This window comes from Mastomys coucha, unplaced genomic scaffold (assembly GCF_008632895.1).
Source record: "Mastomys coucha isolate ucsf_1 unplaced genomic scaffold, UCSF_Mcou_1 pScaffold23, whole genome shotgun sequence".
In the NCBI taxonomy this organism is placed as follows: Eukaryota; Metazoa; Chordata; class Mammalia; order Rodentia; family Muridae; genus Mastomys; species Mastomys coucha.
Window position 1 is genome coordinate 57,861,042 of NW_022196906.1, and position 12,807 is coordinate 57,873,848.

General features: G+C 37.8%; 1 protein-coding gene and 1 non-coding gene across 4 annotated transcripts in view; one reads left to right on the plus strand and one right to left on the minus strand.

Moving 5' to 3' along the window:
* The first annotated feature begins 720 nt into the window (after nucleotides 1-720).
* Nucleotides 721-827, plus strand: LOC116074010. The gene has a single exon (XR_004112002.1). It is a non-coding gene; the product is annotated as a U6 spliceosomal RNA (small nuclear RNA).
* A 7,040-nt stretch (nucleotides 828-7,867) lies between these two features.
* Nucleotides 7,868-12,807, minus strand: part of Iqch (IQ motif containing H) — a 177,594-nt gene continuing 172,654 nt past the window's right edge. For all 3 annotated transcript variants that reach the window (XM_031344193.1, XM_031344192.1, XM_031344191.1), the window contains 2 exons: nucleotides 12,067-12,175; nucleotides 7,868-8,402 (listed from right to left, as the gene is read on the minus strand). In XM_031344193.1, coding sequence (XP_031200053.1) covers nucleotides 8,268-8,402; nucleotides 12,067-12,175 — 244 coding nt within the window. In that variant the 3' untranslated portion in view covers nucleotides 7,868-8,267. The remainder of the gene's footprint in view (nucleotides 8,403-12,066; nucleotides 12,176-12,807) is intronic.

The following is a 12,807-nucleotide window of genomic DNA, read 5'->3' on the forward strand; positions in this document are numbered from 1 at the left end:
TTGTTTTTTTTGAGACAGGGTTTCTCTGTATAGCCCTGGCTGTCTTGGAACTCACTCTGTAGACCAGGCTGGCCTCGAACTCAGAAATCCACCTGCCTCTGCCTCCCAAATGCTGGGAGCCACCACCGCCCGGCTAGATCCCAGCCTCTTAAACTTTGGGTTGTGACCTCAAATGAAGTTGCGTAATGGAATGTGGTGGTAGCAAACCTAAACCTTAATTCAGAATCAAGCATGGACTGGCCTGGGTTTCTGGCAGTGCTTGCTCATTGTATCTCACAGCCTCACTCTACTTTGGTTCTGAGCACAAGATACTGTCAAGCCATGCCGTGCCAGCTAACGCAGCCTGGAGCATCCCTGCTCAGGCTCAAGACCAATGTATGTTTCAAGCTGTAGTATTTTTACTATGTGTGCAGAGTTTTCTGTTCTTACAGAAACATAAGAGTTTAATTATAGAAAACAAAGACTTTTAATAACATCCTATCATCTATCAAATATAAGTATCAAATTAATATCTTTACATTAAATTGTGTTAGAGTATTTGATTTAAAAAATAGTTTGAAGTAAAAATGTTTGAATTGCTTGCATAAATTTCATAAAAATCAATAAATTTGGCTTGGCATTAGGACAGAATTTCCAACAATTTCTGAAATATCCTAAACACACTTATGCCATTCAGCACTACAAATTTATACAAAAATATTGACATAAAAGTATTTGCCTGTGCTCGCTTTGGCAGCACATATACTAAAATTGGAATGATACAGAGAAGATTAGCATGGCTCCTGTGCAAGGATGACACACAAATTCGTGAAGCGTTCCATATTTAAAAAAAATAAAAATAAAAAAAAGTATTTGCCTACTCTAAAAATTATTGAAGATTTATGTTTTGGAGTACCAAATGTTAAGCTGATTCAGTTCTTTATGTAAAAATAAGCAAGTACATCTATCTCATTAGTGGGGAAATTTTCTTTCATCTTTAATAAGTGGCAAAATTTATATGTATATAAATTTAGCATAAGTTGTTGAGTTATCAGGAAGTGTTTTATTGACAGGAGTATTATATATACTTGTATGCCCAGAGCTGCATAACAGTTCTTTGGGTGAAAAGGTGTTAGTAGTGGAAAGAGCTTAAGAAGCCCTGTTCTAGGTATTACTAGAGCTCCTTACAGTTGCTGGAGAAAGCTCAAGTTTGCTAAAAGAATTTACTTTTTATTTAGGTAATACATGCAGATAGAGCTCTTAAGCATCCTGCTCTGTGGGAGGGAGGGAGGGAGGGAGGGAGGGAAGGATGAGAGCTTGCATTCATAAGTGAGCTTCACATGGACAGTCCCAGCCCCTTCTTTCTTCTTGTTATTTTTCATCTCTCACTCTACCAAGCAGCTTTCTGCTTCCTATTTCACTTTCTTTTCATAATGCTCAGTTACCTCTTTAACAATCAAAATTGGTCACAGTTGACATTGGACTCTTACCCCCATTGCTGTAACTAGTACAATCCTGATTAAGTGTACTCTTATCCACTTTAACCAGTGTGTGGTCTTATTTATCTTTAAGAATATTTAAAGTATACAGTTCAGTGTTTCAAAGTATCCATTTATCTAAAAACCCGCTTATATTTCAACCAATGACTATTCTACTATTGTCTTTGCCCTTTTATCACCCTCCTGGTTCCCCTCACCCTAGTCTACTGCCAGGCAAGCATTTCCTGCAATTTCTGATTTCTAGAATGTTAAATATGTACACTCTTTGTCTGTAGTTGTTTACTCTATGTGAGAAGAGATTCTTGTATGCCACTGAGTTTATCAGCACGTGACTCTTTCTCATTGCTAAATAGTGTCCCATTGTGTCATATCATTCAATGTTTATTTCTTCGTGGACAATGGGTTATTTCCAGTTTTTATTTGGAAGTTCCGGTAGACTTTTATTGCATATACTTCTATGAGCATGGGTTTTCTTTTTCTTTGTAGGTATTTTGGGTAAATACCTACAAGTAAAATAGCTAAATTACATGGTAGTCATAGTAACATATGATTTCTAATAGTTACATGGAAGTCTTATGGGTTTCATATTTCCCTTAAATGGAAATATGGAAATAACCCATAAAAAGACTTGTTGAACATTATACCATTCTGGTTTTTCACTACTGTTGCAAATTATTGGAGTTTTTTTGTTTATCCTTTCCTCCCTTCTTTCTTGCTTCTTCTTTTCTTTTCTTGTTTGTGTATACATAGTAATAACTGCAGACATCAAGCAAAATTTTACAGAGTGGCAAAGAAATATTTTTGAGAAAATCCCTTATTCAAAAACAAAATATAAAGCCAGCGGTTGGGAAGGTGACTCAGTCAGCGAAGTGTTTACCTTGAAAGCATGAAGGCCCAGACTTTTTCATTTTTGTTTGTTTTGTTTTTAAAAAGCCAGTCACACTGGTTACGCTTGTAATTCAGTGGTGGGGAAGCTGAGACAGGTGGTTATCAGAGGCCTACTGGCCAACTATGTAGCCTAGCCTACCGGGGAAATTCCAGGTTAGTGAGACAATCTAACTTAAAAGGAAAGATAGAGTGTACCTGAACAATGACACCCAGGGTTGTCCTCTGGCCTTCACATTTGTATGCACGCACATGTGCCTTTCCAATGCAAATACACAAAGTGAAAACTTAAAACAAAACCTCCCAAATCTATTTTATACATTAGTACCAAAGCTGTGTTTTCCTGTGCTATATTTAGGTCGTTTTTACCAACAGATTTTTAAACAGCAGGGACATGCTTGTTATTTACTGTTTTGGTGTCTTTCCCTCATTTACATAAATACCCCAGAAACCAGCAGTTTAAAACTAATAAAAGCCAAGGCCCTCCATCAAGTGCAATAAAGTTTCACAACCATGAGTTAGATTGTTAGAGTGAAAAATAAACCTGTATATGTAGTTATGAAGGTTTTTTCCCCTAGAAAGTGTATAATCACATTTCAAAGTTAGAACTTCCATTTGAAGTAGCAATGTAATAATAATGCTTAAACATTTATGCAGAATGTTTCATCTGTGAAATACTCTCCTAACATTGGCTATTTAATCTCTGTGGCTTCCCTAAGGAGCAGGTATTAGCATCTGCCATTTATCTAGATAGAAAATTGTGTGGAAGGTGTGACTAGACTAAAGAGAGCGAGAGCTATAACACCAACTTCTCGGCCCTTATTAAGTCTGTGTTTCTTTGGGATGTAGCTCCAAGAAAATACATCAGGTTTCAAACAGTGGTATAAAAATAGTGCACTTTACCCTAGGCTCTTAGATACAGTGCTGACTATTTTAAGGCATATGCTGTGGAAGGAATGGTGCGTCGGTACATTCTGTGTTACTATAACAAAACACCTGATGATAGGTTCCTTATAACAATGAGATATTTATTTGTTCCTCAGCTGATGGCTACAAAGTCCAAACGACATAGTGCCAGCCTCTTACTAGAGAACCCTTGGATGTATGACAGGATGGGAAAGGGAAACAGACAGCTGTCTGCAGAAGTCAAGCATGTATGGTAGCCTTGTTTTATAGCAAGCGTTTGTGAAAAATTAACCCCTTCCTTGGAGAACTACATTGACTACTTCCAAGGGTGATGCCCTGTGACCTATCTTTCATCAAAGTCTGATCTTCCAGCACTCAATACTGTTGCACCTGAAGACTAAGCTGTCAGCACACATACCTTTGTGGGACCCACTAAAACCCTATAACAAAGGGGAAAGGAGCACACTCCATTTGCACTTGCAGTGGATTGAACCAAACTTTTCTAGATAAGAGAAGCAAAGGCAGGCTATGGCCATACCTCCCTGAACATACCAGTCTTGTCTGATCCTGGAAGGTAGGCAGGGCCTAGCAAAAGCAAATGCTTCCTCTCGTTCTTGCTCCCACCCCCACATGATCTTGCCAACTTAGAGTTTTCCAAATAAGACTATGATTAGTGCATTTGAGGAACTGAACAAATGAGCTCTGCACATTAAAGCTAGAAGAACAGTAAAATAAAACTAATGAACATTTATACTTTTGGAAATATAATTAATGTATGCTTGAGAAATTTTGAAAGATAAACATTTAACTGTTAAGATACTTATTACTTTCCCCACAGGGACAATGTGGGGAATTAATGAGATAACAAATGCAAAGAGCTTTGAGCTCTTTAGAAGAAAGGTGCCAAGTGAAAACAAATGGTTATTAATTGTTAAAGCTATCAGATGCTTACTAATATATTACTCATGATAGGAAGTATATTTTCACACTTGAAAAATAAGATGTTTATAGTTCTTAGGATGGTACAGATGAAATGATCCCTTTCCTTAGTTATTTACCATCTTGTCAAAAGTCCCTTCTACTTCTTGACCTCAAACTCATTTCTTAAATCTTCACAATGTGACTTCCCTATTTCCAAACTCCAACCCTTTCCTAGTGTCATTTCCCTACCAAAGTCGTACAGATCTCACACCTCAGGAGACCTCTGTTGACACCATTTTCTTTCTCCCTTATTTATTTGATCACATTTGATGTGATGTCTTATGATGCTGCCAACTCACAAATGTATTTTCTGTTATATTAATATTTTTTATAAGTATAGTACAAGAAAGTTAAAAGTATATTAGAATAGTCATCAGAGAGACAAACTTACTGCTTTTTAAAAAGGAAGGGGGACATGGGGTTGGGGGGGGGGAATGACAGTTGACCTGGTCAATGTTCTGTTACTGTGAAAAGACACCATGACCATGCAATTCTTATTAAAGAAAGCATTTAATTGGAGCTGGTTTACAGTTTTAGCAGTTTAGTCCATTATCATCATGTCAGGAAATATGGTGGCATGTAGGCAGGCACTAGAGCAGTATCTGAGAACTATATCCTGATCCATAAGCAGACAGTGAAAAAGTGTACATGCACAAGAGAGAGAAAAGGAGGGAGGAGGAGGGGGAGGGAGAGGGGAGGAGGAGGGGGAGAGGGAGGAGGAAGGGAAGGGGGAGAGGGAGAGGGAGAAGAAGAGGGAGAGGGAGAGAGAGAGAGAGAGAGACAGAGACAGAGAGAGACAGAGAGAGACAGAGAGAGACAGAGAGAGAGAGAGACAGAGAGAGAGAGACAGACAGACAGACAGACAGACAGACTGACTGACTGACTCTGGGCTTGCCATAGGCTTTTGAAACTTTAAAGCCCTCCCCTAGTGACACATTTCCTCCAGCAAGGCCACATTTCCTAATTCTTTCAAATAGTGCCACTCCTGGGTAACCAAGCATGAGCCTGTGGAGGCCATTTTTACTCAAACCACCACAAAGTCCCACTGCTTCAGAACTTCATTGAGATGTAGAGTTGGGGACTGGGCAAGTGCTCAAGTGCTTTCCTTAATGTAGCTGTATAATGTCTTTGTTTGTGAGATAATTAGAATAAAGTGATAAAGTTTATTTGGCATGGTGGTACATGCCTTTACTCCTAGCACTTGGGATCTGAGAGGCAGATCTCTGTGAGTTTGAAGCCAGCCTGATCTACATAGAGAGTTCTAGGCCAACAAGGGCTACATGGTGAAATCCTATCTCAGAATAAGTAAATACATAAATTAAAAATTTATATTTATCACTTAAAAATTTTATACATGGATATAATGTATCTTGGCCACATATACCCCTCCCCTCCTGCCCTCCCAGGACTGCTTTAGCTAGTTTTTTTATTATCAAGAGATGTTCATAAATTAACTTGTTTTTTTATATTTTAGGCAACACACTAGAATTTGTTATAAAAGAAAGCAAACCTGTTGTGTAATATGCAGCAAGTGAAATTAAACTTTCTACTTTATATAAAATGGTAAAATTTACCGGGCAGTGGTTTGCGCATGCTTTTAATCCCATCACTTGGGAGGCAGAGGCAGGCAGATTTTTGAGTTCAAGGCCAGCCTGGTCTACAGAGTGAGTTCCAGGACAGCTAGGGATACACAGAGAAACCCTGTCTTGAACCCCCTCCCCCCAAAAAAGCTAAAATTCATGGCCAAAAGGAGCAAATCTCAAATTTATTTTCACTTTACTAAAGCATGGGGTGAAATAATCTTACTAAATCTTGCTCTTTTTTTTCCATATGTAAGATGAGGGCAGTAGTAATAACTGTCTGCGTGGATTTGATGGGAAGATACAGTAGAATTACAGAGCTTCTAGTCCAGCTTGTATCTAGCCCCACTAAATGCTCAGTAAGTGGCAAGTAAAAGTAGCTGGTGGGCAGGAGGCATGTTAGTGGACTGTATGGCTGTCTCACCTATGAGAAGGGCAGTATAAGTATATTAACAAAGACACTTACCAATAATGCTCTCCTAAGTAGTGTGTACACTTTGCCAGGGCAGATCTTTAGCATCAGACAGTAGGTCATATCTCATATAGAATTAGCTCTACTGTTCAGCAGAAAAATGACACATTTTACTTTTACTAACACAGGCCAGTACAAATTCAGCAGTTCATCCTCACTTGACAATGTTGGGGATACTTTAGACCAGCACATTTTCAAATTGAATTTAGTTTGCTAGCTCCACAGTATCTATGTAACATATATGTACTGAAAGATAATGGACTATGCTTCTTTGCCAATGTTCTGTAATTAAAGCATTTTACTAATTTAATCTGGTCCTCTGTCTTCTTCCACTTAATTACTTGACATGATTGTAGTCTACAGATATTTTTGCCTTTCATTTTGAAGCTGTAGGTGTTTAGTCAGAGAGCTGTCTTCCTATCACTGTAGGGTGGACCTGAATCTGAAAAGGTTTGAGTTTAGAATCAAGTGTTTTATGTTGCAAAATGAGGATGTATGCAAAGAAGGCAAGCTGTATTGTTGGAGAAACCAATCATGTGGTTAAAAAACCTACAGGAGAGTGAGCTCCTTTGCTGTTGCCAGCAGCTCCAGGCTCAGGAGTGCTAATCACAGTCCACACTCGGAACTTCCCTGTGGCTTTAATGGTTTTGTGCGGAGGGCTTTGGCCATGTGAATGATCCACTGCTGTGCTGAACAAAACGGAGACAGTTTTCTTTTAAAGTCCAGAGCAGATGAGAGCCATAAGGAGACAGAGGGTTTCATTTACTCTCAGGACATGACTGTGCCAGTGAACTAATGAGTCTCCTGGACCTTATGCTGCTCTGGCTTCGATATAAGAGCGACTCTATCGGGCATGTAGCACTTCCTATTCGTCAAGTGTTTGGACAATAGGCTCCTCGTATGGATTAGAGAGATCTGGCAAGAAAAAGAGGTCATCACTGTACCTAGCACAGACAGAAAACCTGGCTAATTAATGTATTTCCTACAATGGCTAAACAAAAGCAGACACACGGAGAAATGTTAATTTTATCACAGAAACTCTTAGCCTGTGGCTGAAGCAGTTTTAAAGTGATTGAAATTCCACAGGCAAAAAAATACTTCTCATTTCCCAAATATGTGTGTTATAGATGTAAAGGATGTTCTTTAAAACTGTGATTTTGGTGTTGCACCTTGCCTATTTTATCATTCAGTAAAGTTGGCAGATGTAGAAATGTTTTTAGACAGTTATGAAGCACAGGCTGAGAGTGGCAGCACTGCTTAACTTAGCTATTTGCCCTTTAAAAGGTATCGTTGACTTCAGCTTATAAAAATCCTATTGTATCATGCAGAAAACTAGCAACAGGGGTTCTCATTCCAGCAAAGGGCTCCAATTATACAGTTTTAAACTAAGAGCAGATACTGCCACCTAGACACACTCTGATGCCACAGTTAACTTCACATTGGCCTTTCCTACTGTGTGAAAGTGAGAACAAATAATAAGGGCTTGGTACAATGTAGAGTGGATGATAGAGAATCATTTAGAACTGATGTCATTTATTTTGGGAAAAGAAGACACTTGTGTTTTGACAAATAGTGATCATTCTGGTTTATTTGGTGTTTTAAATGCAGAAGCTAAGTGGCTTTTGGAAGCAGGAGAAAACCTACAAAATATAAGAAAGCAAGACTCACACATTCACGAATTCACCGAGAAGTGGGTGCAGTAGTGGGCCAAAGGCTTCCTCTGGCTTTTTTTTTTCCTCTTGTGGCTACTTTGGGAGGAGGAGGATTCTTAGCACGCTCAGTGAAAGCACCAGTAGGCTTAAGTTTAATGAGTAAAATCACGTTGCATAATAAATAAGATTTTAAAGACTATTACATTACAGTTTGTTCTAATTTACTTCTTGGCAAGCAAAGCAAACTAACTTCCCCACTTTTATACTAATTGCAAAGCAAACATTCTTTCTTGCTCTAGACAGGTACCCAAGGTCAGGCTGGTTTTGAGTGTATCTCAACAGGCTCATATAGGTTATTTTCCTCCTTTTTGCGCCGTTTTTCTCCTTCAAATATCATTTTGTTTTCTTCTGTTACTCCTAAGATGGTGTCAATATCACCAATGGTAGTCTGTGAACAACAGTAAAAACAGTATTTATTATTTTAAAGACTTCTTATGACTTCCACCCCTCAAACATTTATCCTTTTTCAGAGTTCAGTGTAGTTTAGATCAATTCTACTTAAAATGAGTTCCACTTACTGGCAGCCAGCCCATCCATACATCACTGGTTTTCAGACTTGTAAGTTTAAAAACTAAGCTAGAGCCCACAATTTTTATGTCCTAGAATTTTATGAGTCTAATGATGAAATCATTAGGTTTGTATTTTACACACTTTAGTTGTTTTTTTTTTTTTTTTTTTTTACTCCATCTTTCTAGTCAATTTGGTGTACCTAATAAAAAGCGTTAATCCATGATAGGTTAGAAAACAGATTCTTCAGTAGATAATCTGAGAAATGCTGGCTAAGACACTTTAAAAAGGGGGCTAGTAGGCTGAAAGAATTTCCTCTCATTGTTTTCTGGGAACAAAACTGACATCTTCCCATTTTCCTTTATGTGTATTATAGAATTGTATGTGTAATATAGAATTCAGTAGGCATGCACACTGTGTATTCCATAGCATCTTTAGCACCCCAGATAGGAACCCTGTACCCAGTAGCAGTGTTCCCACTTTTGTCCCTTTTCCCAAGCCCCTGGTAACCTAACTCACCTCCTGTCTATGGACTGGCTTGCATTGCTCACTTCATATAATGGAATCATATAGGACTTATCTTTCTGTTACTGGTTTCTTTCACTTAGCACAATTCATCCATGTTGTAGTACATACTGTCAGCACTTCATTCCTTTTTTGTTTTTTGTTTTGTTTTGTTTTGTTTTTCAAGACAGGGTTTCTCTGTGTAGCCCTGGCCGTCCTGGAACTCACTCTGTAGATCAGCCTGGCTTTGAACTCAGAAATCTGCCTGCCTCTGTCCCCCAAGTGCTGGGATTAAAGGTGTGCACTACCACTGCCCGGCCACTTCATTCCTTTTATGGTTGAACAATATTCCACAATATCCTATTATATGACTATTAATCATATAATAAAATGGAATTCACTATTTTTTCACTTGACATACATTTGTGTTGTTTATATTTTTTAGTTATTATGAATCATGATTCAATGAACCTTAATGTACACATTTTTATATGAATATATATATTCTTGGATAAAAATAGAATTATTGTATCATATGCTAATTTTATATTTATTAAGGAATTACCAAACTCTTTTACAATGATATGTGAAGGTTCCAGTTCCCACCAATTTTTCCAAAATCTTTGCAAATGTTGGTTATTTCTTTTCTTTTTGATTATAGCCATTTTAGCTAGGTATTGTAAGTTGCCATGGTTTTGATTTGCATTTCATTAATAACTTATAATGTTTAACATTTATTCATACATTGGCTATCCACACACACACATACTTTGAAGACATATCCAAGTTCTTTGCTTGCTTAAGCCTTTCTATTATTGTCTTATACAAGTATTTTTATATACCCTTGATATTATAGGCTCTTCAAATATATACTTTGCAAATGTTTTGCCATATTCTATGGTGGTTTTTCTTTTGATTTTTGTTTTTTGTTTTTTTGGTTTTTTCGAGACAGAGTTTCTCTGTGTAGCCCTGGCTGTCCTGGAACTTACTTTGTAGACCAGGCTAGCCTAGAACTCAGAAATTTGCCTGCCTCTGCCTCCCCAAGTGCTGGGATTAAAGACGTGTGCCACCACCACCCAGCTCTATGTTTTCTTGATAAATCCAAATAATTTGTTTTTACTTTAGTGGCTTCTGCTTTAAGCATCACAGCTAATCAGCCACAGCTAATTCAAAGTCATAAAGTTGTACACACATGTTTCCTTTAAGCATTTGATAGTTTTAACTCTTCAATTTTGGTTGTTAGCGCAACTTAAGCAATTTTTGGGAAGGGTATCTAAGAGAAGTCCAACATTATTATTTGTAGGTTTTGTTTGTTCCAGTACCTTATATTAATAAGACTAGTTTTCTTCCATTGAATCACTTTAGTACTCTTAGAAAGTAATTGATCATAAAGTATGGGTTTATTTCTGTTATTCCCATTTCATCCTATTATGTATACATACATATGTAGTTTATTAAGCTTTGGAGACTGAAAGTCCAAGATTGGGTACCTTTATCAAGACAGCCTCTCACCCCTTAGCTGCATCACATCAGAGCAGATGGCACCATAGGAACTCACTCAACAGGAAGGGGTCTCATAGTGAGTCAGGAAGCCCAGAAAGTGGGGAGGGGCCAATCTTGTGCTTTTGCAAGGACTAAAGAGCATTGTGTGGGAACTGCATCTGTGTCTTCTAAACAGGATTCCCCAATGAATTCCCTACTGGTTCATACCACCTCTCATCCTGGAAAACTAGAGACCAAGCTTCTACCATATGAGCCACTGGGACATACACTCAAATTGAATCAAACCACTGCAGATCGCTTGGTAACTGAGCAGTGGTAAAGCACTGGGCCTTGCATGGGAGACACATTTGTGGGCTCCACTATCCCAAACCAAAGATTCTGGTTTTGTTAGTTTGGGTAGAGACCAGGAATCTGTTGTCTTAGGAAGATGAGAGTCTAGTGTGGACTCTGGTAAAGAAACACAAATGACTTTTCAAAATTACCAACTCTTAATTTCAAATTGACTTTGACTATTACTTGGTTTCTAAAAAAAAAGAGAGAGAGAGAGAAATACTGGTGGTCAGTAGTTAGACAGAGTGGGCTTGTCCTTGAATTTTGCAATGTGAAAATTCAGAAGCACCAGTTTGCTCTAATTTGTTCATTTTTGAGAAAATAAATTGTTAATTTATCTCAAATCTTCTCAGTCATGATGTGCAAAGATCAATGATCAGTGTCTTAAGTCTTAAATCATTTTGATGCATGAAACATTGTTATTAAAGGGGTTAAACCCTAACTTAAATAAAGAAAAAATTCATATGAAGCTTTACTTGAGCTTTCTATTTAAGAAAAAAAAATAACATGTGATTTCCCATTTGAGTTCTTAGATATATGTGATTCATTTAAACATGGCAAAGGCCTAGGCTGGAAATTGTATTAAAAACTTGCTTCTCAGGACGGGCCATCAGCTCTTTTCAGCGGCTGCCTTCTGCATTCTAGAATCTGGGAGATTTTGGATCTTTAGAAACCATATGGAGGCTTAAAAAGGTTAATGGTGAAGGTCTACCTCACTCTGGAGAAATGGGAGGGTGGATGTCCCACAGAGATGCTGGGATTTTCTTCTGCTTCTTTCACACACACTGTTCTTGGGTCTGAGAGTCTAGTTTTAGAAGCTAGGCTCCCCTGGAATCACTAACCAGGCATGCATGGTGTGAAGTACGAGTAAGTACACCATAAATTAGTTACAGTCTAGATCTTGGTTCCATTGTGACGTTTCAGCTTCACCTCCAACATCAGACAGCTCTGTTGTCTCATGAGCCTGGCTTTCAAAATGGCAGCGAGTTAAAGCAAGTCTACTATATTTCAAAGAAAAAGTTTCAAACTATTAAATTTAACTAACGGGTTCAGTTGGAACCTTACAAAATTGACCCTGCTCATTGTAAAATATGTACTGCTTATAAGAAAAAGAAAAGATGGTTTAGCACTTGTTTACAATACAGCATGAGGTATTTTCAGCCCTTGTATAGAAATTAACCAGGATCGTTAGTTAATTAACACCTCACCTTAAAATTGGTCTCGCCTTGCATATTAGGTGCTGATATTTCTTGATGGATGATGAAGAGATTGCGAGCAAAGGTCATGAGGACCCCCTGGAGATCCACACCGATTGTTCTGTTAATGATATCCAAACAAATGAGTTTACCAGCGATTCTCCTCACATGCTTAAAAACAATCGCCCTCTCATTTGTGTGGCTGGTGATGGAATTTAATGAGTATTTTCAATCTCACAAGGTGGCAATCTTCAGGGAGATATGAAAGATGAGGCTCCATTTTAACTTGTCAACAGAAAGGATTTGTGTAATAAATATTTTTTATTAATCAACTTAGCAGAATATAGCAATAGGTTCAGTCATTTCTAGTAAAAGACTACTACTAAGTTAGGACAGCAGTGCTGAAAAGAATCATTGCTAAATGTTGTACATGTCTGACATTTGCATCTATGGTTTCTGGAAGCATGTGTGAGTTTTATTTTCAATTTCATGTGAACAAGTAATTTCTGCTACTTATGAGTAGTTCATTTTCAAAGACACATGTTCCCATTCATGAACAGCTGCTGTTATTCTATACCATTTATACCAAGGCCAGAGAACATGTCAAGCAAGTAGATTATTGTGTGTTTTAATGTGAGAAAATTCAGAGAGCTTTCTAGCTATTTTTTAGACCTTATCAAAGGGAAAGCAAAACTGGCTAAGTGTATGGGTTGTTGTTGTTATTGTTATTATTATTATTTCATATAGAGTCTC